General features: G+C 39.5%; 1 protein-coding gene across 5 annotated transcripts in view; it reads right to left on the bottom strand.

The window, feature by feature from the left end:
- LOC139226417 (protein-tyrosine sulfotransferase 1-like) overlaps window positions 1-27,042 on the bottom strand; it is an 80,163-nt gene that overhangs the window by 20,182 nt on the left and 32,939 nt on the right. For all 5 annotated transcript variants that reach the window (XR_011587255.1, XM_070857173.1, XM_070857174.1 and 2 more), the window contains 3 exons: window positions 26,058-27,016; window positions 18,464-18,662; window positions 8,750-8,800 (listed from right to left, as the gene is read on the bottom strand). Coding sequence is in view for 4 of the 5 variants with exons in the window: in XM_070857173.1 (XP_070713274.1) it covers window positions 8,750-8,800; window positions 18,464-18,662; window positions 26,058-26,914 (1,107 nt within the window). In the remaining variant the exon portion in view is untranslated. The remainder of the gene's footprint in view (window positions 1-8,749; window positions 8,801-18,463; window positions 18,663-26,057; window positions 27,017-27,042) is intronic.

Raw genomic sequence — 27,042 nt, 5'->3', positions numbered from 1 at the left:
TTGGAATTCCCTCCCTGAACTCCTCTACCTCTTCACCTTTCCCCTCCCTTAAAAACCTCAAAATCCATTTATTCTGCCAAACCTTTGGTCACCTCTCCTAATTTTTCCTTCCTGGCTCAACATCTGTTTTCTATTTGCAAACCTGTGAAGTTCTTGGGACATTTTTAACATTAAAGGTACATTATAATAGAACTTGTTGTTAATTACAGGCCAAGATGAGACCTCACAATAAAAGTCATGTTGCTGCAGTGGTTTGGATAAAGGAGGTAGTGGAATATAGAGCCAGGTTACTCAACACCACCTTCCAGTCCTGCCACCTCTACCACCAAGGACAAGAACAGCTATATCAGGGGAATAACATCTCCAAGTGTTCTGCCATGTCACACTCACCATCATGACTTGGACATATATCCCTGTTCCTTCATCAAAAGCTTGGAATTCCCACCCAACACCATCATGGGACCACTTGAACCACAAGGATTGCAGCAGTTCAAGGTGGCTCATTATCACTTTCTCATGGCAATAGGATAGGCAATGTTTCCTTGTCAGATCAAAGAAATGGGATAGTTTAGTTGAGGATGAAAGTAATCGCTGCACACAAACAAGGTTTGCATAAGGCCAAGAATATGGTGAGAAAGCAGGAATGGGGTACTGAAGTTGCATGTTCAGCCATGAACTCATTGAATGGCAGTGCAGGCTCGAAGGGCTGAATGGCCTACTCCTGCACCTATTTTCTATGTTTCTATTAAAAAAAATATCAACAGATTCATCCACGATAAGGTGAGGGATGATAAAAGCCTTGTTCACAAGGAAGCAAACATTTCAAATGATGATTGACTATTGGTGAATGACACACCGAGGAAAGGGGAAGAGGAGGAAGAGTTGTGGTAGAGGAAAAGTGATAGGGAGGTTGGACAGATGTTCATCTCAGAGGGTGATAAGCCAATTTGGGTTACTGCTATGGAAAGGATAACTAGGGTTAAAAAAGAGAGGGACAGTAGATGTGGTTGCTGGGGAACAGCAACAGGTAGCATGACAGACATGTTGCTTAAAAATCGGAGGCAGTGGAGAATGAATGAGTTGTGAGTGATAGAAGCTGGGGAAGATGTGAGGGGAAGATTTATGAAAGGGAAATCATGCTTGACAAATCTTATGGAATTTTTTGAGGATGTAACTAGTAGGGTGGATAAGGGAGAACCAGCGGATGTGGTGTATTTGGACTTTCAAAAGGCTTTTGACAAGGTCCCGTTCAAGAGACTGGTGTGCAAAATCAAAGCACATGGTATTGAGGGTAATGTACTGATGTGGATAGAGAACTGGTTGGCAGACAGGAAGCAAAGAGTCGGGATAAACGGGTCCTTTTCAGAATGGTAGGCAGTGACTAGTGGGGTGCCACAGGGCTCAGTGCTGGGACCGCAGCTCTTTACAATATACATTAATGATTTAGATGAAGGAATTGAGTGTAATATCTCCAAGTTTGCAGATAACACTAAACTGGGTGACGGTGTGAGCTGTGAGGAGGGCGCTAAGAGGCTGCAGGGTGACTTGGACAGGTTAGGTGAGTGGGCAAATACATGGCAGATGCAGTATAATGTGGATAAATGTGAGGTTATCCACTTTGGGGGCAAAAACACAAAGGAAGATTATCTGAATGACGGCAGATTAGGAAAAGGGGAGGTGCAATGAGACCTGGGTGTCATGGTACATCAGTCATTGAAAGTTGGCATGCAGGTACAGCAGCGGGTGAAGGCGGCAAATAGCATGTTGGCCTTCATAGCTAGAGGATTTGAGTATAGGAGCAGGGAGGTCTTACTGCAGTTGTACAGGGCCTTGGTGAGGCCTCACCTGGAATATTGTGTTCAGTTTTGGTCTCCTAATCTGAGGAAGGACGTTCTTGCTATTGAGGGAGTGCAGCAAAGATTCACCAGACTGATTCCCGGGATGGCTGAACTGACATATGAGGAGAGACTGGATCAATTGGGCCTTTATACACTGGAGTTTAGAATGGTCATAGAAACATATAAGATTCTGACGGGACTGGACAGGTTAGATGCGGGAAGAATGTTCCCGATGTTGGGGAAGTCCAGAACCAGGGGATATAGTCTTAGGATAAGGGGTAGGCCATTCAGGACTGAGATGAGGAGAAACTTCTTCACTCAGAGTTGTTAACCTGTGGAATTCCCTGCCACAGAGAGTTGTTGATGCCAGTTCACTGGATATATTCAAGAGGGAGTTGGATATGACCCTTATGGCTAAAGGGATCAAGGGGTATGGAGAGAAAGCAGGAAAGGGGTACTGAGGGAGTGATCAGTTATGATCTTATTGAATGGCGGTGCAGGCTCGAAGGGCCGAATGGCCTACTCGTGCACCTATCTTGTATGTTTCTATGTTTTCTATGTAAAGCACAGTAGGGACAGTAGTAGGCCTCAGGTCTGAAGTGGCAGCCCATATGTGACCACGAGGGTACATAGAGGGAAAACTCTTAAATTACATAAACAAGCGGCAGAAAAAATAGGCTAATTAGAACTAGAAAACTATTTCGGAACCAAGCTCGTTCTTTCCATCAGACCATGTTACATTACATTGCCGTGGAATGTTGCCCAATTTATTTGGTCCTGGTGCATGAAACACAGAAGGATAGTATGCAGGTACAGCAACTGATCAGGAAGGCCAATGGAATCTTGGCCTTTATTGCAAAGGGGATGGAGTATAAAAGCAGGGAAGTCTTGCTACAGTTATACAGGGTATTTGTGAGGCCACACCTGGAATACTGCGTACAGTTTTGGTTTCCATATTTAAGAAAGGATATACTTGCTTTGGAGGTAGTTCAGAGAAGGTTCACTAGGTTGATTCCGGAGATGAGGGCGTTGACTTATGAGGAAAGGTCGAGTAGATTGGGCCTCTACTCATTAGAATTCAGAAGAATGAGAGGTGATCTTATCGAAACGTATAAGATTATGAGGGGGCTTGACGAGGTGGATGCAGAGAGGATGCATCCACTGATAGGGTACACTAGAACTAGAGGGCATAATCTTAGAATAAGGGGCCACCCATTTAAAACTGAGATGAGGAGGAATTTCTTCTCTCAGTAGGTTGTAAATCTGTGGAATTTGCTGCCTCAGAGAGCTGTGGAATCTGGGAGAGTGAATAAATTTAGGACAGAGATAGACAGTTTCTTAACCGATAAGTGAATAAGGGGTTATGGGAAGCGGGCAGGGAAGTGGAGCTGAGTCCATGATCGTATTAAATGGCGGAGCAGGCTCGAGGGACCGATGGCCTACTCCTGCTCCTATTTCTTATGTTCTTATTTTATCTCCTGAGGGAGACAAAGCATCAAAGTACAGAATAGTCTGATGAAATCCTTCTGCGAGCCTGAAGAAGTAATTGTGCAAAAACTCCAAGATATCAATCTAACATTACAAATCGGTATTATTCAACCAGTTGCATTCCTAGATGCCATTCCCCAGAACTGGGTCAACAGCATTTCTATTACATTCAATCTGGTTCCTACCCAAATATTCGTCTTGCTTAAAAATCTTAGCAGTGGCTAGTTTAATACTGTGTTAAGAGGGGGCAATTATTTTCTTGTCTCATTTGAGACTTGCCAATACTATTCATTTTCTAATCCTGTAATCACAGCTGAAGTTTAATAACTATATTAATGCTGTGCTATTCATTCCCTTTACCATTTTAAGGCCCAGATTATACCCCTCTCAAGTTCAACTCTTGCCAACCTATCATTATTATATACAGTTTTGAATCTCAGACCATTTCCAACATATGTCTTTCTACGGGTTGGGCACTTGAAATTCCACACCAATATAACCAATTTTCCAAGTTGCAAATGTTACTTGCAAAATATGGAAAACAAGATGAAGAATAGTAGTTTAAAAACCCGCTCCAAGCTATTCATTTAATCTACTATCCATTAGTTTAGAATATAACAAATACACATATTTCATAGGATCATTTAGTAATGTACTGTGCCATACATGGCAAATTCATAATCTGGACTAGGCCTTTAGTGAAAGTGCTAGATAGAAGTTCTTACGAGTGAAACAGATGGAAATATCAGAGGCTATCAACCCAGGTTGCTGTGACACAAGAGTAGCATTGACAGAGGTCTAAGAACATGTCACCTCATCATAGACATGGGTAGTGCAGGCATATATCATGAGTTTAGGTTCTGAATAATATGATTAGGAGAGCATTGATGATTCCTGCAATAAATTTACCTGACAATTCTCAATCCGAGATCGTTACTTCGGGCTAAGGATACACAGGAAACACTAGAGGTCAGTGAAATTGATAGAAAAGATGTAATGCCAAATCAGTTTGTCTGAACAAGCAGTTAGAAATGTACTTCCACTGATAGAACAAAAAAGCCACAGCAAGAAAATAAGAAAAGGGACTAATGCAATATAAGCAGCGACTTCAGTACTCGGGTATAATCTGGCTTGGTACTAATGTGCTTCCCGAGTCAGCAGTCTTATGGTAAAGAAAGAGTTAAGCAATCCTGGTTAAAAAATACTCAGGAGGGAGAGAGTAGAGAAAACAAGGAGGGAATGACAGTAGTAGTCAGAGATCAGTTACTGCACAAGAATGCAAGAATGCAGGGGATGACACAAAACCTGAATCTAGAAAGAGAATTGTTACTCTTGGAATTTTAATTATAGACCACTGAAGAGTGCAAATGAGATAAAGGAAGAGTAATAAAGATAAATATGCAGGGATAACAGGCCATAATAATAGATGGGTTTAATTATCCAAAGATAGACTGGGGTAAAAGTAATTTTAGTACAAAGATTGGAAGTTTTTACAATGTGTGCAAGACTGCTTTTCCAGATCTGCATGTTTTTAGTTCAACAAGGAAGGAAGCAATGCTCAAACTCATAATAGGAAGTGAAGTGGTGCAAGTGTAGAAAAGCATCGAGGTAATAGCAACCAGAACCTAATCACGTTTGATTTCAGAACATAAGAAATAGGAGGAGTAGGAGTAGGTTATTTGACCCCTTTGAGCCTGCTCCATCATTTCATAAGATCATGGCTGATCTGATCATGGACTCAGCTCTACTTCCCTGCCCGCTCTCCATAACCCTTTATTCCCTTATCACTCAAAAATCTGTCTATCTCCATCCTAAATATATTCAATGACCCAGCCTTCTAGGGCAGAGAATTCCATAGATTTACAACCCTCCGAAAGAAGAAATTCCTCCTCGTCTCAGTTTTAAATGGGCGGCCCCTTATTCTGAGACTATTCCCCCTAGTTTTAGTTTCCCCTATGAGTGGAAATATCCTCTCTGCATCTACCTGGTTGAGTCCCCTCATTATCTTATATGTTTCGATAAAATCACCTCTCATTCTTCTGAATGCCAATGAGTATAGGCCCAACCTATCTTCAAAAGTTAACCCCCTCATCTCCGGAATCAACCCAGTGAACCTTCTCTGAACAGCCTGCAACGCAAGTATGACCTTCCTTAAATACGGAGACCAAAACTGTACGCAGTACTCTAGGTGTGGTGTGGCCTCACCAATACCCTATACAGTTGTAGCAGGACTTCTCTGCTTTTATACTCTATCCCCCTTGCAATAAGGGCCAACATTCCATTTGCCTTCCTGATTACTTGCTGTACCTGCATACTAACTTTTTGTGTTTCATGCACAAGGACCCCCAGGTTCCTCTGTACTGCAGCACTTTGCAATTTTTCTCCATTTAAATTATAATTTGCTTTTCTATTTTTTCTGCCAAAATGGATAACCTCACAGTTTCCCACATTGTACTCCATTTGCCAAATTTTTGCCCACTCATTTAGTCTGTCTGTATTCCTTTGCAAATTTTTTGTGTCCTCCTCACAATTTGCTTACCCACCCATCTTTGTATCATCAACAAACTTGGCTACATTACACTCGGTCTCTTCATCCAAATCATTAATATAGATTGTAAATAGTTGAGGCCCCAGCACTGATCTCTGCAGCACCCCACTAGTTACTAGCTAACCGGAATATGACCCATTTATAACGACTCTGTTTTCTTAGCCAATCCTCAATCCATGCTAATATATTACCCCCAACCCCCGTGAACTTTTATCTTGTACAGTAACCTCTTATGTGGCATCTTATCGAATGCCTTCTGGAAATCCAAATACACCACATCCACTGGTTTCCCCTTATCCACCCTGCTCGTTACATTCTCATTTAAAACCGGTGAGGAGGGACAAGGTCAAAGATAAAGATACTTGACTGGAATAAAAAAAAAATGTGAGGAAATAATCCACATAAATTTGAAACAAATATTTGGTAAATGGACAGTGAACAATCAGAAACTTTCTAGCAGGCGAGAATTAGGATACAAGCTAGATATTTGCCAAGAAAAAGTCAAGTTGTGCAGCAAAAGGTGGAGGTCCTTGGCTGAGTAGAGAAATTTAAAATGAGATTTAGAGGTATATGATAAATCGAGGGTTAATAATATAAAAGAAAATCGCATGGAATATAGAAAATCAAAAAAAAGCAAAAAAGATTTGAACAGCTGACAGAGGGTATTAAGAAAGACTGGAATAACAAAAAGAAATAGTAAAATATTTCATAAAAGCATGAAAAGAATGGTTAAAGAAAGGGTAAGGCTAATGAAAAAATAAAGGTTGGCGGATGAAAGAATGGAGGAGATACAATATGAGCACTTTGCCTTGGTTTTCACAAAAGAGACAGTGGGAATGAAAGGAAACAAGAGGAAGAGGTGGAGAATTAGATAGTATATTCATAGGTGTGGAAGTCGTGTTCAAAAAATTGGTGGAACTCAAAATGGAAAAGGCACCAGTTCCTGACAGGAGGATACAGTAGTGTAGTGATGCAGCAATGAACTAGCAAATGGCAGGCTGCAAAACTGAATTCAATCATTTGTAACCAGCACCAGAAAAAAAGAATGTCGTAAAAAAATAATGTCCATCAGGGAACCTGCCACTGCTATCTGTTCTGGCCACACATCACTCTAGTTCATCCTGTGTGGATGCCTCTTAATGCTTTGAAGGGACTAAGGATAGCCATTAAATGCAGCCTTGCCAATATCTTCCTCATCCAGAGAACAAATTAAAAAAAAACATTCTGGAACACCAAGGGATAAGAGGAAGTACCAGAGGCTCTAACAATAAGCTTTCAAACATCTTTGCATATATAAGTAAAGCCAGAGGACTGGAAGATTGCCAAAGTAAATCTTCTGTTCAAGAAGGGAGATAGTGAAAAAACGGTTAACTATTGACCAGTCAACTTAATGCTTATCGTAAATAGGCTTCTGAAGGCCATATCAATGGATAAATTAATACTTACAAAAATGCAAGTTAATTTTAGGACAGCCAGCACAGATTTTTTAAAAAGGCAAATCGTGTGACGAACTCAAGAGAACTCTTCAAGGAACTGGTAGTGAATCTACGCTGCACATTTTCCATTTTTTTTTATATCCTTCTTGTACTTGGATGCCCAGAATTACACACGACGCTCGAACTGGGGCCACAGGTCTTGTACAAGTTCACCATCACCGCCTTGCTTTGGTATTCCATGTCTCTAGATACAAATCCTTTCGTCCATCACCCAAGTGCTTGCTGATCTACATTGGCTCCCGGTCGGCCAACACCTCAAATTTAAAATTCTCATCCTTGTGTTTAATTCCCTCCATGGCCTCGCCTCTCTCTATCGTTGTAACCTCCTCCAGCCCTACAACCCTCCAAAATATCTGCACTCCTCCAATTCTGGCCTCTTGCGGGATTTCCATCACCCCACCATTGGCGACTGTGCCTTCACCTGCCTAAGCCTTCAGCTCTGGAATTCCCTCCATAAACCTCTACCACTCTACCTCGTTTAAGACATTCCTTAAAACCTACATCTTCGACAAAGCCTTTGGTCATTTGCCCTAATTTCCCTCGTGTCTCGGTGTCAAACTTTGTTTGATATCCACCTCTCCTATGAAAATTAAAGAATAGTATTTTCTCTCATTCGTCACTACCCCAATGTTGACTATCCTTTTATTGAGATGCCTTGTTATTGCCCTTTATGGGGTTATTTTCTCACCACAATTCCTCCCCCCCCCCCGCACTAACATTCAGCTTTTCTCATCTCCCATTATGTAGTTTTCCTATATTGTTCAAAATTGTCCTGGCTTTGGTTTTTATTGCCCGTTCCATAAGCATTATTATAATTTCAAATTTGATCTAATCTTCCCCTATTCATCCATGGAACCACAGCCTTCAATATTCTGCCTTATTTCCTTACTGGAATTTAAGTGGTTTGTATCCTTTCTATCTCCTGTTTAAATATGTTCAATTGTGGTCTATGGGTCGATTTGTCAATTTTGCTTTTGTTTAATCTAGACAACACCCCTGTGTAATTTTGCTATGATTTGCTTTCCCCCCCTCCCCCAGGTTAAATACCTTTGTTCTCAACTTTTATTTCTGCTCTTACAATGAATTTAATTATATTGCAATCAGTACTTTCCAAATGTTCCCCTAACTTTAGGTTGCTTACTTGCTCCTCTTCATTAACACTCTTATCCATTCAGTTATCTCAACAAAATCCTGTCATTACTCTTTTTAAACAAATGTATAAGAATGCTTCTTTCTGATCAATTACTTTCCCAGATGCGATGCTACAGGCTCCAGTTTGGTCAAATTTTAAACACAGTCTCACAAGCAGCAATAAATTTAAACAGCCCAACAAAACATTACTATAATCACTGTTGACATTACAGAGCCTAGTACTGTACCTGTGGCTGATGTTTAAGAAATTCAGGTAGCTGAAAGTCACCTTTGATTACCTGGGAAAAGAAATGAGTTTCTTTTAGTATACACCAGGTTTCCTAGCATAAAGCCATCCTAAACAATACATGCCCATCCAGCTTTACCTACTAAATGCTGCCAACTCCTTTTTCCTGGGGGGCGGGCGGATGGAAGAGAGAGAGAAAATGAGAATGGTGGGCCTGTGACAGACAGCCAAGTGACAAATAAGACCAGAAAGATGATTAAATACAATGGAGCTAAAAGAATGAAGTGGAAAGGAGAATATTTTTCCAATACAGAAATTAAATAGATTTTAGGAAAAATAAATATCCCTTAAAACAAAACAAGACCTTGCATTTTTTTTTACATCGAACACAATACTAAATACTTAGATTTTAGTACAACAGATTTGGATTAAAGCAGTCTAAAAGATGTTGCTGCACACCATAATGCAACATATAATTTGATTACTATTTAAATAGGTCAAGGTGCTTTAATTAATGCTTTCAGAACCAATGACTTACGGAAGAAAACAACCACACAAGAATTGTCTAGGAACAGGAGTAGGCCAATCAGAACTCTGAGCCTGTTCTACCATTCTATTATCCTGTACTTCAACTCCATTGACCCAACACTTTGATGTATATTTCTTGGTATTCTATATTTGGAAAATAGTGCAATTAGAACTGCGCTAAATGTTCTCCTGCGTGAGTATACAAAGCCGTGGATGGCACATTTACACATAATTTTTCCAGCTACGTGATCACAAAATTCAGTCACGAAAATGTAATAATCATGTGGTTAAAGTGACAAATATGTTTTATATATTAAAATCTTAGCAATAATTTTTCTTGAGGTTTTCTCTCCCTAATCAACAAAAGGTTTTACCATGCCATTTAATTTGTACATTATGTCACTGTCCTGGAGCCATTGACCAAAGAAAGATTTATATCGTCAAAGCACTGCTTACCAATATTCCCTTAAATTGTTTTTGGAGTGTGTGGCCCCTTTAGGGGGCTGCGTGGCTCATTCAAATTACCATGCATGCGCAGTTTTTAACCATTTAAAAGCTGATGTGCCAGCTGCATGGGAGCTGCAGAGCACTGCGCAGCTTAAAGGGAACATTGCTGCTCACCTATTTTTACTACACTTGTGTTATACTACTGTCCTCCTTCGGTTTTACAAACCCATGATGCAAACAGCCTGACATTAAATTTGCTTAGCACCAAATTAGAGTCTCAACTGGGAATTACCTGAACGAAAGCATGCACTTTTGCTAGGCATCTTTCATTAACCTGGAATGCATGATGTGTTCCCCAAAAACACCACCACCCAAAGGGTGAGCAGCATAAATTGGAGCATTGTGGACTTTTTTGTATATGCAAGCTGAACAAATTAGTCTACTTTTAATTCTTGTGTATAAATGGGTAAATATCTGTTCACTTGCTGATACAATTTTGCATTTTGGTAACAATCCATTTTTCCACACAAAGTGCCAAGTGTTCTTTTAAGTGCTTGGCCAAAATAATTGATTACTTTTCTTCAGAGTAACTTTCCTGTGGGCACTTGATCTACTTGCGAAGTGTTAATCGCATCATTTAGCTTTTACTTCATGAAGTACATAATCTACCTAAATTAGAAATGTGGATAAAATGAAAGGTCAGTCATAACAATTGCTTTGCATTCAACACAGCCAAGCTGCCATTGCCAGAAACTGCAAGCAGTTCATCTAGATGAGATTTTGCTAATGTGTTTTAGGTACAGTGACAAAATTAAAATAATCCTCCCCATCACTTAAACCACCTACAATTATTGCAGGCAACCATCTCTGCCGAGAAATTAATGCTAGCCATTTGCCATTCTCAAGAACTAAGGCCATATCGTATTAAGCGTTCTGGCTATTTCATGCAACTCAGCTGTCAGTCAACAATTTACAACTTGTTAAGGTGCGATTATAAGAGCTACTCATTTTACTGTTCACCTCCATTGCTTTAACAGAAATACACCCGATATAAGCAAATCTTAGACAAAACACCTAATTTTGTTACACTTGTTTTCTGATTTTATGCTCATGCACCATGTTAAATAGTCTACTTCCATTTACTATACTGCTGAACTTTTTAAACGCTTGGATCATTTGCTCTCATTCAATCCAATGAAAATAAGCTCAGTTCTGCAAGTCTTTCCGCATAACTTGGATCTCCAACTTGAATCTTGGATTCATTCATTTTACTCTGGTCTGAATCTCTACAATACATCAATGTTCTTTGAAAGGAAAAGTGCCCCAAACTGCACACAATATTCCAAATATGATTGATAGGTTAGAACAACTGGCTATAAAATGCCTTGAAGTGCAGCCCAGTACTTAGTTAGCCTTGCTGATGATAACTTCATGTTCAGTGGATACTTTGTTCGAGTGGCCTTTCTTCATATGCAAGCTTAGTCACAGCGAATACCCACAAGTGACTTAAGTGTATGGAAGATCATTGCTGACCACAATTCCCTCACCCAACATTCACACATAACTGGATAGCAATTAAGAGTGGGAAGCCTCCCAAGACCAGCAGCAGGACAATAGTAATGCCCCAGAGCTATGATAGGAGCTCTCAGCTGAAACTGGGGCATCAAATATGGGACTTTTCTGTATAATTCAGCTATACACTATGTTTAACAGCTGAGCCATCAAGGGAGCTCCAATCCAAGTTTCAATCCAGTTAGATGGTTTCTCATTAATTCCAGAAGCCTTAGTCTTCTTATTCAAATATAACATTTAAACACTGAGCATTTTATGGTGGGGCTTCGATAACTACCAGTTGCTCTCAATTTAACTATTATTTGCTGGAAGCTGCTCTCCAGCAAATTCATTTCTATTTTTAAAATGCTACAATGAACAGCTGGAGTCTTGTCTTCAGACAACAGTCTAGCCATATTGAATAAACCCAGCTAGGCAGTTGGCATGTAAAAAAAAACACTTCTTACCCATATTTTATCACTGAACTGGCCTACTTCTGTTCACAGGAAGACCTTATGCCCATCCATTTAAATGTGACCCCAAAATCCTGACCAAGCATAAAATGCCAAATGACTCAATTTCTAAATGGTGAATGCACAAAATATAGTCAATCCATTGTTGAAATTGTCACACATGTGGAATTTCCCCATTAAAAAAAAATTAAAGATCATCAGTGGAGGGGAGGAACAGAACTGAACCTTTATGTTCACAAAAATAATTACATTTCAAGGGAGTAGCAGGCACCAGCCTCATATATATGGTGCAGTGACTGCCATAATTGGTGGGCACTAGGCTTACACATTCTATCAATTTTAAGGTGGTAAACTGCACTTAAACCAAACCAATACACTGTAATGTTGTCTCAATATTACATAGAAATGGCTGCTGCATTTCCTACATTACAAGTGACTACACTTCAAAAAGTATGTAATTGGCAGTGAAGCACTTTGGGACATCCGGCAGTCGTGAAAGGCGCTGTATAATTGTAAATTTTTCTTTTTACATAGAATGTACAGCGCAGAAACAGGCCATTTGGTCCAACTGTTACATGCGGTGTTCATACTCCAGAGGGCTCAAGTTTCGGCCTGAGTTGCTCCTATTTTTTTGGAGCAACTAGTTTAGAATGGAGCATCTTAGAAATTGCAATTCTCGGCATTTAGATTGCTCCAGTTCTAGTCAGTTAGAATAGTTTAATTTTAGAACAGATTTTTTTCCCCAAAAGGGGGAATGTCCAGCCACTTGCCTGTTTTGCAAGTTTAGGCAGCGAAAACTTACTCCAAATTAACTTAGAATGGAGTAAGTGTAGATTTTTGTACGCTCAGAAAAACCTTGCTTACACTTATAAATCAGGTGTAGGGAATGAGAGATGTGGGGGGGGGGGGGGGGGAGGAAGGGAAGTTTACAATCATTAAACACTTCACTTTTACAAATAAATAGCCATCATCAATAATAAATGATAAATAAATCAATAAATCAACCAATAAATCAAAAACAATTAATAAAACATTTTTAAAAAATCAATAAAAAATTAAGTTTCTACTCACCTACTGCAGCACCGTGAGCCTTCCAACAGCATGCTGGGACAGGGCCCTCTGTCAGTGTCTGTATTTCTGACAGCAAGGGGTGGGGGGAGGGGAGGAAGAGAGGCGGGGGGGGGGGGGGGGGGAGGAAGAGGCGGGGGAAGAAGAGAGGGGGCCGGGGGGGGAAAGAGACTGAATGGGTCGGGTCCGCCGCGCAGACACTTCGGGCAGGGCCCTCCCCCAGCGAGATGCCGGGCAGGTGGGCCCCGCCGCCGACGTGGAGGGATGGGGGAGATGGGGAGAAGAGCTGTACGGGAGGGAGGCCCGAGTCCCGACCTTCGCCCGGGGAGCCCATTCGGCCAGGGCTGGGCCCCTCCCACGCAGCCTCAGAGCTACTGCACATGCGCGCACACTCTAGCGCGCATGTGCAGAGAACAGTGCCGGGACCTGGCTCCGCCCCCGACCCCTTGCGGTGTGCCATGCCGAGCGTGAAGACGTCCCGAGGAGACCAGAGAACCACAAGGTAAGTTTTCAGCGCCCTTTTTATTCTAGAAAGTCAGCACACCTTATGGAGGTGTGTAGTTTTTACAGAGGGTGGAAACTTGGGCCCAGGGCACTTCCCACCCCTCTTCAGCTAACTCCATCAACATAACCTTCTCAAAGGTTGCTGTGAAATATTCAAATAGGCTGGTAATGAACTTTTGTGGCAGATACAGACATATGCACACAGGTTAGTATCCCTTTTGAGATGAGGCAGATCTGGAAATTCTCACCAATTCCCCAGCCCCCTCCCCCAGAGTAAATTCTTAGAATTTATTATATAGGTCATGAATCAGGATTTACATTCAAGGTAGCCATTAAGATATACCGGGACTGACTTGGTAGTTGCTGCACTGCCATTAAAAAGTGAATAGTAGAATATTTGGAGTTCTATTTAAATACCCTTATACTTTTCAGCTCCTGTTGATGCACAGATTGAATGGAAGAAAATAATCACAAAATGTTATATAGGCCTGGTGAACTCCGCATTAGAAACACTGGTGTTAAAACTGTTCAGTGCTGTTTAATTAAAATCAATCTGACATCAATGTAAATGACCCACCAGTAGAACACTGCACACACTACGGGCTCAATTTTCCTTAGTCATTTGCGCCGTTCTTTTGGCGCACGCTGTTTTTTTTTTGGCATATTCATTTTTTTCCCCCAAGTTTCCCCGTGATCTGCGCCAGCGTAACTGACTTAGTTACGAATTTTCTAGGCCAGTTACAGACCTATATAGAGAAAAATGCACGGGGTATGCTGTGTTTCTTCTGTTCCAACAAATATCATTTCATGGATGAGCAAGACAAACAGACTAAGAGTGTGTGAAACATCACAAGATAGCTAGTGTATCAAGTGGTCGTGATTACAATTGCAAACCACAAGAGCAAAGTTTGAGACTGATCCTAGTCTGAACTCGGGGCCACAGCCCAACCTTTGGAGCACATTAAGGACAATATTATTTCCTCACCACCCACTCCTGAAGCAGGTGTCACTCCAAACAAGCAATAGCCAACAAGCTGAAATAAAATCAGCCTTCCTCTTTCCAATTTGTCTCTTAAGTCCAAAGAAACATCAAAAAGGACAAAAGTTCAAAAGGGCAATCGCTTCATTGTCAGAAGAACAGTAAGTCATTCCTATTGAAAATGATTTACTAAGCAATCATTAGTAGCTCAAGGGTTCACAACTGCATAAGATTGAATTAGCATTCTATGGCAGCATACAAGATCATAGGATCAGTAGCAGAAAACTGAGGCACTAGTACAGATCCTTGCAGAACACTTGTCACATCCTGCCAATTAGAGAATGTTCCCTTTATCCCTCCAGTCTTCTACCTCGCAATCAATTACTAGCACGTCACAAAGTTACCTTCAATTCTGCATGCTCTCACTTGATCATCTCAAGGCACAGGAGGTATATCAGTCCTCTGTGCAGATAGATTGCAGTTTCAGCTAGTTGAACTCTAGCAGTACCTTAGCAAACCTTGGGCATCCCTAAAATTTAACAGGCACTATCTAACCTTTGCCTAAGTTCTCTAGACTTTAGCAAGTGAGGTGCATCCCTGTGGGAAAGCATATAAAATCCATGTCAGGCAAAAAGACAGCACTTCGACATTTAGTACTTCTGCAGTTAGGGTCACAAGAGCACTATGTTGCTGGTTCACTTTGCTAAAATGAACTCCCTTACTCACACTATTGCAAAACTCCCAGAAGCAGTATACACCCAGTTACTTGGTCTATGATTCTGCTATCTGAATGTTGGGGAGTGGGATGAAGCAGGTATATGGACATCTCTCTCCCATCAATTTGTCGCAACAGCTTTATAAATGTTGCTTGTAATTAGTTATTGATTACTGCTAGACTGCCTCATCATGGGGAGCACCTCCAGGCAAACCCCAACAACTTCTGTTGTATTCCTTCCCCTCCATTGGGACTGGACCACCCATTAGAGGTGTTTGTTATGGTGTCGCTCTCCTTAGCAAGGGGTTCTTTATAGATGCATTTGCATGAACTACTCACTTCATAACTCTTTCCTAACACTTTTTCTCCTCTACTGAAGGTTTAGGGCAGCTGCATGGCCGTCAGCCCTCAAGTGCTTCACCGATGTGGACATTCTTTGTGGGTAAGCAACGACAACGACTGACAACCTATTCTCCCACGAGGGGTACCACAACCCTGCCTGAACCTTTCCTCACTAGCAAGTGGGAAACTGAGCAATAGTGGCAGATTTACTATCTCTGCAATAGTGAGAAGGCACACAAAGCAAAATCCATGCAAGTGTATACAAAAGCATTCCCTGATCTGAAGCACCTCCACCACTGATGTCAGCCCAGCTATTTTCTATCAAAACATAACATCTATAGATTTTGTGCCACATCAGTGTACACCTTTTTTGGTCAATATGTTCTCAACTAATTTCAATCTTTAAAATTAAGTTGGTCCTTTTCATCTGAAATATTTATGATGAGAGATTCACTGTAATTGAATTATTGCATAACTAACCGAGATTTCTCGAACTTCTGAAATTCAATATTTATGAAATGAGTAATTTAATGGTTTGGTTGGAGCTGATAAAAATAGCTCTTCAAAAATGAAACAGTTGAGCATTTTTCTATGACTTTATTTTTTTGAAAAATTGCACAATACAAACAAAAAAATTACATTACAGTGTGACTTCATACAATGAACAAAACTTAGCATGGGTTATGATTTCTGTGAATTAACAAGCAATCTTTTCCCAGACTCCCACCAGTACATTTACCACATAGAATAGTACGGTTTACACATTTAAATGGCCAGTACAAAATATGTTTGAACATTTAGCAGACAATTATAAAAATGAACAGCCTGGAATGGTTTTCTTACTGCCTCACTAAGACAAATAATAAGCTAGCACTGTTAATCACCATTTGATTTAGTAGAAAGCTCCATCAATGCTGGATGGTCTTCAATTGGCCCTTGGGAGACTTTTTCTTAAAATATTCAATGGTGAAGTCATTTTAAAATGAATGCATGATAATCATAGTGCAGGATATATACATATAGTTTTCTGATGTATTTGCCATCCTTGTTACAGTTAAAAAAAAATTATAGTTTGATCATTTCTGATGACTTCGTCACTATGGAAGGATAAACAGGTCAAATTAATGTTTTTCTGGTTATTGGAAAGAATTTAGAACAACTTTGAAATTCAGTATTAAGGTTTGACATTAATGATTAGTTATATTGAATTATTTATAGGGGTAGTATAGGCAACAAAACAAAGCAGTGGTTAAGGTTGCCACATAAGTAGCAAACAATTTTTTAAATGATTGCACATACTCCAAGATGTATTTTACTGCATTGCTTCAAAAAAGGGCTCTAGTGCAATGCTGCATTTCCTGTGAAATCCTTAAGTCACTATTAAATGGTTACAATTTCAATAAAATTGAAGTCTATAAGTTACTTCTTTATGGTTAGAGGACATTAAAACATAAGACATGGCTTATACACCAGATTATTCGGAGGGAAAGTTCTGATTCTCCTACCTGGTAAATATTTGAAGAATGTATCAAACCCAACACTAACACGCGATAACAGTATAAACTACATGTTGCACAAGTGATTCAATTTTACTGTCAACGTTTCATCACTGTTGGAGGCAATGTCAGGATTGCTTAACATGTTATCTGGGACATAATTATTTTGAATAGAATTCTCATTCCATACTCCAATTTAGAAAACTGAAGGTTTTTTAAAAAAAAGTAAACTGAAGTGCAGATTTAAAATGGAGAGAAAAAAAATTCCTTGCAGACCAGGTATAGGACTAAAAGTGCAGAAAATGCCAGCTTTCCAGTAAGCAAAACAACCCTCAATTTTTTAGCAAACAAACCATACTTTTATAACTTGTACACTAAGAACCAAGCTCCATATAATAAGCTTTTCTTAGATTCAACACTATTTTATAAGCTTTAATCAGAAGTAGCTATCTTTTAGTCCTCAATTTGGATACAGTTCATACAGTTTCACAAAAAGAATTTTTAAAAATCCTATATTATACACAACAGTTTAGGGACAGAGTTGTCCTTCCTATCATTTGTAGAGTATAGTGTTTTTCAGTATCAAACACATTGGGAAGAGATGTGCAACCTTCACGAGAAGTTTTTCTGATAAAGTATGAACTCCAGATTTGTAATTTTAGAACTAATTTAGAATATTTTTCCTATATTATCAGATTTTAAAAAACAAATCATTGTAATAAAGTATAAAAGCCGTTTATAAAATGAGCTGTTGCAATCCCAAATTTCTACATATTTCAGAGATTGTTAAGGTTCATTTTTTTGTGCAACTCTCAGTAACACATTTAAAATTATACTAGCTGACACAAAAATGGGAATTATTTTTTTGAGTATTCTAGCCACATTCCAGGAGAACAAGCCTCACGTCCATAGTGGAATGAAGCTTGCCATCTAATGCTGTACATGGTTTTCCCAACATTGCATTCGACTAATGGAAGTCACATTCTTTCCAGAGGGTGGACAGTTTTGCATCTCTTCATGCTTTACAACAGGAATATATCAACAATATTGTAATTGCACGATAACCATTAGTTTTAGAATGCACTAAAGAGGAAACACTCATGTCGTGAATATTAATTTGTACAGCTGAATTATAACAATTTTCTGCACATATGAAATATGCTTATGTATGCGCTATTTAGAATCCATGACGTTTTCTTAGTTAGTTGTGTTTTGAGTCAAGATAGCTTTTTTCAAATTTAACAGAATTTACTACAAAAAGGAACCAAATTTAATACAGAATTCAGTTTCAGTTTCTCTGTAAAGGACTATTACGACTAAAATTATTCGCCTGCAATTCTTTGGTTTTATATACACGTACAAATTAAAAACATTGCATCTACTCCCATAAGCCAACTTTTCTCATTTTAAATAATTCAGAAAATAGCAAATTATTGTAAACACTGGTTGCTAGGGATGCAACAGAAGCAAAACAAACAGAAATGACTGAATTCATCTGTCTCCAGTGGGCCAGGCAATAACTGAATATTTTTGTCAACTACTTTCTGCGGGAACAATCACAACCTCAGGGATTTGAGAAGGATGTTCCAGATACTTAAACTCTTACACCTACCCTTTTAGTGTTTTCAATAACTGCTGGATCTGGTTTTCCATAATTTGGTGGATTTGCATATGGGTCATATCCAAGCTTTGCTAACATAGGAGCAATCACTGGTATTTCACGAACTACCTCGAGTGGAATTTTTCCCACCCATTTTGACAAAGCTTCCACATTGACTGGTTTGATGACTTGATCAGTAGACCGTTCAACTCTGTAAAATTAAAAAGTGAAATTTTAGTTATCAAGAGGCTTGCAAGTGCAGTACATGAACATTTTAACTTTCTTCTGGTGATAATCCTGAGTCGATTTTCTTGTTATAAATCACGTTCCCCCTTAGAACTTTATATACTTTTGAAAACCTTAGAACCCCTCTGAACCTCTAAAATACCCCTATTTTTCAAGCTCTAGTAACTTCAAGCTCATTCCTACATTGTAATTCTGCTAAGTCGTCAATGTCTTTTTTTGGCTCCATTATATTTTATAATGAGATGCCCAGAACTGTATACAATACCCCAACTGTGGTATAACCTATGTTTTCTACAAATTAAGCATCAGTCCCTTAATTTCATTTTCACTGCCCTTGTACAGAAAACCCAGAAGCTCATCTCCCTACATTCTCAACATACAGGGACCTGCTGGAGCTTACTGCCCATTTCAGTTGGGGGAAGAAAGATTAGTGTCCTGCACACATGGTGAGTGAATACAGCAATTTCTGTGTTCCCCTAACAAACTAACTAGGAGAACAAAAATCCTACCACTATTTGACAGCCATTTAGTGGGCACAAATTCTGTCCATTGCTCAACTGCCAATAGTTTAATACTTTACATCAACAGCAATTTCTAGGCTTTGATGAAGCTACTTTCCCTTTTGTCACTAAGGTCCCAAAACTACTTAATCAAAGATTCAAGGATTTTCCATTTGTTAGTCTAACCATGGAACAATTTTTGGGAGGATGTTAGTGCTGGGTGCTGGGGAATTAAACATGCTTCATTATCTAGTGTCAGCATCAGGGACTACTCAGTAATGTATAGTACCTCTCTACCCTGTGCCAAGATCGGAACGCACCATTAATATGGAGAAAAAATATTTAGTGAATGCGTTCATATATTCCTATAATTTAGTTTAAATATTTTCAACTTTTACATTTTTCCCCTTTGTAGGTGAGCACTTGGGATGACCACCCATTTATTTTCTCCCTAGGGTTACCTGCCAAACACTATCGCAGAATAAATTTTGAAAGTAGGACTCAATATCCAGGGACAATACAAAAAAATATTACATATGGGTACCCAATATCTTTGGAATCTATATTTATGATAATTGACATTTAAATTAATAAAACAGTTTCAAATTAGTTGGTTTCCACTATTTAATCTATTGATGAACTTTACCTTCAGACAGAAACACCTGTAAAAACGCTCAATTTTGATTGTAAAAATCACTGAAAAGGTTGGCCTGTAATATGTATTTTTTGTAAACTTTGGCCTTATAATGAAGACAACTAGTTTTCATCTATCTATACATCAAGTCCTGCATATGGCATACACTTCCTGTTAAATCATAATTCAGGAAATAAACTTGTCGTGTGTGTCAAAATTTGTATGTCACACTGTAGTTGCAGGCCTCTGACCTCCAGGTGGCACTGTTGCTCCTCCCTAGTCCATTGCCTACTTTCTGTTCCACCTCACACTGCTTCATTCTTCCTGCTCAGACTACTAATCTGACTCTCCGGTATCTGACTCTCCGGTGCTTCAAAGCCCTGCTCCTCCTCCTTGCTTTTCTTGCAGCCTGGACGTTCACATCTCCTAAAACAATCTTTTCTGCCTTGTCCAGAGCTGGTTAGCATTACAATGGTAAGGAAGATTTTTAAAATATATTTCAATATTAAATGGCTTAAGCAACACTAATACAACAAAATCAAGAGCAAAATGAAAGACACTGGCAGCATTACACCATGTGGACATGGACACTATGTGCTCCACCACCTTCTACAAGTTGTAGCAGTGGCTAATCATCCTGCAGAGCTATCCAAAAGTGCCTTAGAAAACATTATCTCCAAGCCCTGCAATATTTCAAATGCCCTGCCTGGCCTAGCTGGTCATCCAATCCCTGTTCCCAGTTTTGGCAGCAGTGCCTGCTTTTGCCTCAGATTTGTCATTGAAGTGCATATTAGTGTTCTGACACCAAGCCAAAACAGTCAACAGAACACAACAGACAATACATGGTTTCAGGTCAGATTTTAATTATAGCATCATTCAATTTGATTACACATCACAATTTTCTCTTCAATCTCCCCAGAAGTATATTTTCCTTCCTCAAAGCAATGACCCATGCTTGGACACAATTCCATTCGGATCATAGTGATTATTTTTCATGCATGACCCGAGCAAACATCAAGTCAGTTATTTAACCATGGGAGAATATTGAGGCCAAGGCCAATCCTATCCCCATCCATTGTTCAAATATGCACACTTTACAGCAGTGATCATTGGATTGTAATTAGAAATGCAACTTTGGCAGACTTTACCCCTCCCTTGCTGGGACCAAAGTTCCCTGATGTCAACAGTGTTTGGAGACTTAATCATGTGTAAAGAGAGGATACATCACATGGTTTGTCTTCTCAAACTTTGTAAACAACTGTACATGCCATTAGTGCCATGATATTGTAGCAGGGAGCAGTTGCTCTTGGGTTTGTTTCTACAATTTGTTCACAATGTCAGTGGTGCTATCAGAGGTAACGAGTGCTTCCAAAAAGAGGGTATAATCACTCGTAATGTCACTCATGCAGTGCTTAACAAACAGCTCAACAAAAGCACTAGCAGAGGCCTGGGAGCAAGGACTGCCTGCCTTTTACAAGTGGGTGGCACAGGGAGATGGGGGTATTATAAACAAGTATTGCATCTCTTCTGTTGCTACATCTTGCATCTACTCTTAAGTTCTCCTGCACTGTACACAATACATGGGGACTGGAAAGCATTTCATTTTTACCACATACCAAAAATCAGTGAAGAAACAAAAACCCCAAATACTTCAAGTTAGAAATCCGTTCTGATAAACGGTTAACCTGACTTTTCGCTTTACAGATGTAGGCTGATCCGTTGTGCAATTGCAGCATTTTGTGTTTGCTTTGGATATTGAATATTTGCAGTTCACCCCCTTTTTATTTGTACTTTTCTCTTCAGTCTTGTTTCATGGTGATGCCACTATTAGAGTTGAACTAAGTTATGATTTGTGCTTTAAAAATACAGGCGCTAGGAGTCCTTTCATCTGACTAGGATGGAGACTACATTCTCTGGAATGTGGTTAATCAAATCGATTTTTGGCATGGGACAACACCAAGCGATCACCAGGTCAGACTTTGATAGATTTATGCCTTTCACAGCATGTGTATTGTAGTTACTGCAGCAAGGGCAAAATTCAGATTATACCATAGGTTTTCAAACTGGAGTCTTTGTACTATATGGGAGCTGGAAAGGGATCCAATAGAATACCAGTCATCAGTTTCTGTCTGATGACTTACAAATGTTATTTTTGTATGTTAAAATGTTTCTGCAATGAGTTAGTACAAGAAATTGACAAGATTGTATGAATATTAGTAGGGGGCTCAATAAGAGGAGTAGAAAATGTCAATCTGGCCTTGATACCAGATTAGGGCAACAGTGTGTAGCTTTTGTTTTTTTTTTTAAAAAAATCATGCTGTTCCAAGTGTCAGTTTGGTTCACTTACCTCATCCAGAAGTTTATGGGTTTGAGCCCCACTGCAGACTTGAACACGCACTCTAAGCTGACACTTCTATGCAGTACTGAGGAAGCACTGCTTTATCAGAGGAGCCATCTTTTGGTTGAGATGCTAAACCCGTGGTGTCTTCGGCCTGTTCAAGCGGATGTTAAAAATCCTGTGCCATTATTCAAACAAGAGCAGGAGTTCTCTTGGCATCCTGACCAACATTTCTCCCTCCATCAATACCGGACAGATTAAATGCTTATTATTTTGTTTGCAAAACCATGCTGTATGCAAATTAGCTAGCACATTGCTGGATGTACAGAGGTCATGAAGGTACCACATAGATGCAAATCTATTATTGGGAGGATTGCAAACGAGGGCTAACATATTAATTTCAGAAATAAGGGGAAAGAGCTACAAGAAGAGGTTAGCGACCTTCGGGCTACTCTTGTCAAAAGATCAACTGTTATTTTATTCCCCAAATATATTTACAATTGACAAGGTTGGAGAATACGGGTGCAGATAAGTTGTACTGCCATGTATGACATTGAAGAAGGGGTCACATTTAAGGCAACAAAAGTAAATAGAAAATTCAGGCAAATGTTCAGTAAAAAGGGGGATAAACACATTTTGAACAAACAAAAACTTGTATTTATAGCGTGTCTTTAAAATAGTAAAAGTAAAAGGCACTTCACAGGAGCGTTAACAAAATTTGACACCAAGCCACATAAGGAATTATTAGGGAAGATGACCAAAAGCTTGGTCAAAGTAGTAGGTTTTATGGAGCATTTTAAAGGAGGAAAGAGGGGTGGAGGTGTTTAGGGAGGGAATTCCAGGTGGTGATTAAATTATGGTAGGGTTTTTTTTTTTAAAAAAGGCCTAGAAATACATTACGGTGATCTTGAGTTGAATGGGTAAGTTGGGGTGATCAATGATCCATCCCTGCCTGAAAACTATCATTTTGGCTTGTTCAAAAACATACTAACCTACTCTGCAGATGGATAAGTCACCAATACTACCAGGGTTGTGGCTTGAAGCATAAATACTTCCAGAAAAAGTTTGCCCAATAGCCAGTGACATTAGACCCTGCCCTGTCATCAACTGCCTAAATAGAGAGAACTAAATTATTGATAACAGGATGAACTAATATACCAGGGCTTCACCTTGTGCTTATATTGCTAATGTACTGAGGAAGCTCCAATAAAGGACATCATCAAATTAAATCATGAAGTGGCAGCAAATGAACACGAGCGAGTTCGGATGCTGATATTAAAATGAGAAATGTTGCAATGGTGAGAGATGGGATTATCAACAATTTCCTGCATGCTGGTCAGGATTTCGCCCCCTGCCCAAATCGAAGCATTAGCATAAGATTTTCCCCAAAAAGAACTTCTTCTTGAGCTGCTATTGTTTTTCCGCACCACGCGGTCTCTCTCTCTCTGCCTCAGTCAGTAACAATTGCTCTAGTGGAATGTTTATTGCTGATTCAGGTTTTAACAGCAAGTTGGTTTCTCAGCGATACTCAGCATTACCAACCTGGCAACATATTGGATGTTTATGGATGAGGAGTGCGAGGCCATTTCCCCAACAACTGGATTGTGGGAAGATCTTAAGACATATATGCCAGCTGTCTACATCACAGGTATCCTGAGATAGTGAATGAGTGCTGATCAGGATGACAACAAGGTTACCATCCATCCCCTCAAATATTGTGGTCATATCCTTTGATTGAGGGGAAACTGGACAATATCAGGGGATATTTGCTCCAACATGTTCTGATCCCATCTGTGGCACCCCTTATGGATTCTCAGTTTTATTAACGTTGTTGCTGCTTTCCAGTTTTGTGATGTCATGTAGTGTCTTTGACATCTATCTGGAGCAGTCAGCTCAGTCAGAAGATTATGGTGGAATCTGCTTTAAAAAAACAATCTATAGTAAAAGAAAGACCTGCATTTATATAGTGCCGTTCAAGACCTCAGGACTTCCCAAAGCGCTTTACAGACAATGAAGTACTTTTGAAGTGTAGTCACTGTTGTAATGTAGGTAATGTAGTGCTCCTGCAGATAGTGCTCAAATCGTAATTTCCAATATCCAACTGGAGTGTCCTTTTTTAACCTTTGGGCTCCTCCGCTGAGCTGCCAGCTTTCTGTAAAAATTCACAGGTTTTATGCATCTCATTACCTGACTATACAAGGCACTATAAAATGACTTCTGTTGTTGTTCAGCTGCTGAAACCAAGAGAGAGACAGGAAGCACCATGAAAACAATCCTGATGTTTTGCTGATATGCTCTACTGTTGACACGGTTCTCAAGTCTTCCAAATAACATCCTCTGCTTGACCACTCCTTGAAAAAAAGGTGCATTTAAAGTGTACTATAACATCTTAGATCTCCCAACATGCTTCACATTAGTTTGAAGCACATTAGGCAAACGTGGTAATGATGCTGTGCACAAAATCTGACAAACAGCAATCAGATGAATGAGATGGTGGTGTTGAGCAAGAGAAAGATTGGCTAGGATTCCTGAAGAATTCTCAGTCAGCTGTAAAATAGGATAGTCACGTTTTGGAATTTGACCACTTTGCCATGGGAGGATCTTGGTATGTTTTACATAAAAATATTAATGTTAAGTTAAAATGTTGCTCCCAAGGGGTTGAATGCTCTGAAGAGGAGGACAAGATATGCATGTAAAGCTAATCGAAGTTGTGGAGTCATGTTCTAGTCTGAGAAAATAAGGTTCTTTAACCAAAATTTTGGATGATTATGCTGATAAGGCTCCTTTTCCCAAGCATTGTCCAGGCTCATTATGCTTGGATAGTCTTAATTGTTGAGAAACAGGAGATAGTTTGTAGGGACCATCATCCAGAAGGGTGGTAGGTAGTTAATTGGTAGCCCTATTGGCTACTCCTTGGACAAGGAATCAGAGGTTGAGAGGCAATTTAAGACCTTGAGAAACAAAGCAACATTAACTCAGCACAAGTAATATACAGAATTCTGTGCTGTGCCTTTGGATATATAATAGTTGACAAAAAAATTGCTCAAAGTAGAATTAGCAGAATGTGACAGGTGAAAAATGAGGAAGACTGGCATGAGGCTCTAATTAGGGGTGGTACCAAGGTGGCAGTGTAAAGCCATAGTTACACAGTGAGCAAAACAATGTGCTCTTAAAAAAGTAAAGGCAAAATTCTCTTGGCAACTGCATACTGGTTTCATTCAACACCCATTATGCAAGTGAAACACATTGAAGTATTTAGTGTACAAGTGTGGAAGCTGAAATGTACACGAGAAAGATTAACCTGCTCACAATTTTAAAACCTGTTAGCGTGCTACACTATTATCTACATTACTCAAAAATGATGTAGAATGACAAGTGAGTGCTGGGCCTGGACTACTCCAACTGAGCACTAACATTTTACAGCAACAGCACACTCCATCCAGTCAGATAGATATTTTACACTATACATCTCTTGTGAGTTGAAGTCAGTGCTTGGCTGTGTGTTAAAGATGAAGTACAGAGAGAGCTTAACATTCATATTTAATCAAATTCAGGGGTCGAGTACCTCAAATATATGAGTGCAGGAAGAGTATAATTACAAGAATCATGTAGAACAGCATTTTGTGCCTTAAAAACACCTACAGATGTATTGGAAAATTGAAATAATAGGGCTAGGCTTACAATAGGATTTTGGAGTCCTCGCTCTCGTATTCCTGAACAGTGTCCTAGTGACCATGAAAACCATAGTCTGGGGGCCTATCCAAGGTACAGGACAAAATTGTATACTTTGCTTTGTGTTTTACTGGTTGTAAAACAAGATTAAAACATTATATAATTTTGTAAATTGCTTTTTACACAACATAAAAAAAAAAGTAAACTTATACTTACTTGGATAGAGAAACACCTCCAACTTTCCCTATCATTTGTTCATGATGCAAAACTGCCGTATTCCAAGGAACACCGAGGAACTTCAGAACATTCTTCATCCAAGTTTCAGGATGCAAAACAAGTTGTTCATAATGTACTGGTAAACACTTATTAAACCCAGTTTCCAAGCATTGGTTATACATGGTCTCAATGGCACGGTTCCATTTGGTCAGGCAGTCTCTGTAACTGCTGAGGTCAAATCCTGCTATGGTAACTTTCCGAGTAATCATGGAATGTACTGATGCACGCCCATCCCTTATCATTAGAATGAATTTGGCATTGGGAAAAATTTTACTTAAGTAAGTCAATGATTTAAGGGCAAATGGATCTTTATTGCACAAGTATGTAGCAGGCTCCCCGTGTTTAACAATAACTTCTAGTAAAAAGGCTTGCATAGCCGAGTCCAGCACCTCATCTGTAACACCAGCTTCATCCAATCGCTGTTTCTCTCGGCCAGATCGGCTCCACATTTGCTTCATTGCAAGGATTCTAGGAATAACCCGGGTTTCTTCCCCACAGCGAACATCAGGATGGGCATCCAGCATGGCTCTCATGAGTGTGGTGCCACTTCTCGGTACTCCTCCAATAAATATTAACGGCATGTCTTTGTTGTAAACAAATTTATTTGAACTATTTTTGAATCCAGTTCTTGAAATGTGACTTAGTGACCTGCCACTGTCTAGCACGTTTGGATGCTGCTGACTGTGCTCTTCCACTCGATGGTGGCATTCTATTGCATAACGGCCAAGATAAAATACAGTTATTGAACTGATCACTAAACATGCTAAAAGTAAGTTGTGTTTTAATTTGCCTATCATTTTGGAATATCACTGATAGATATTGATCCAGATTTTCAAAATTGTCCCTTATAATTTCACTTTTAAATCAATTCCAAGGCACCAAAACAGGAACACACACATCTGAAAAAGAAAGGGGGAAAAAAAAT

This window comes from Pristiophorus japonicus, chromosome 16 (genome assembly GCF_044704955.1).
Source record: "Pristiophorus japonicus isolate sPriJap1 chromosome 16, sPriJap1.hap1, whole genome shotgun sequence".
NCBI classification, from domain to species: domain Eukaryota; kingdom Metazoa; phylum Chordata; class Chondrichthyes; family Pristiophoridae; genus Pristiophorus; species Pristiophorus japonicus.
The sequence above is the reverse complement of the archived record's forward strand: the minus strand, read 5'-3'. Positions and strand labels throughout refer to the sequence as shown.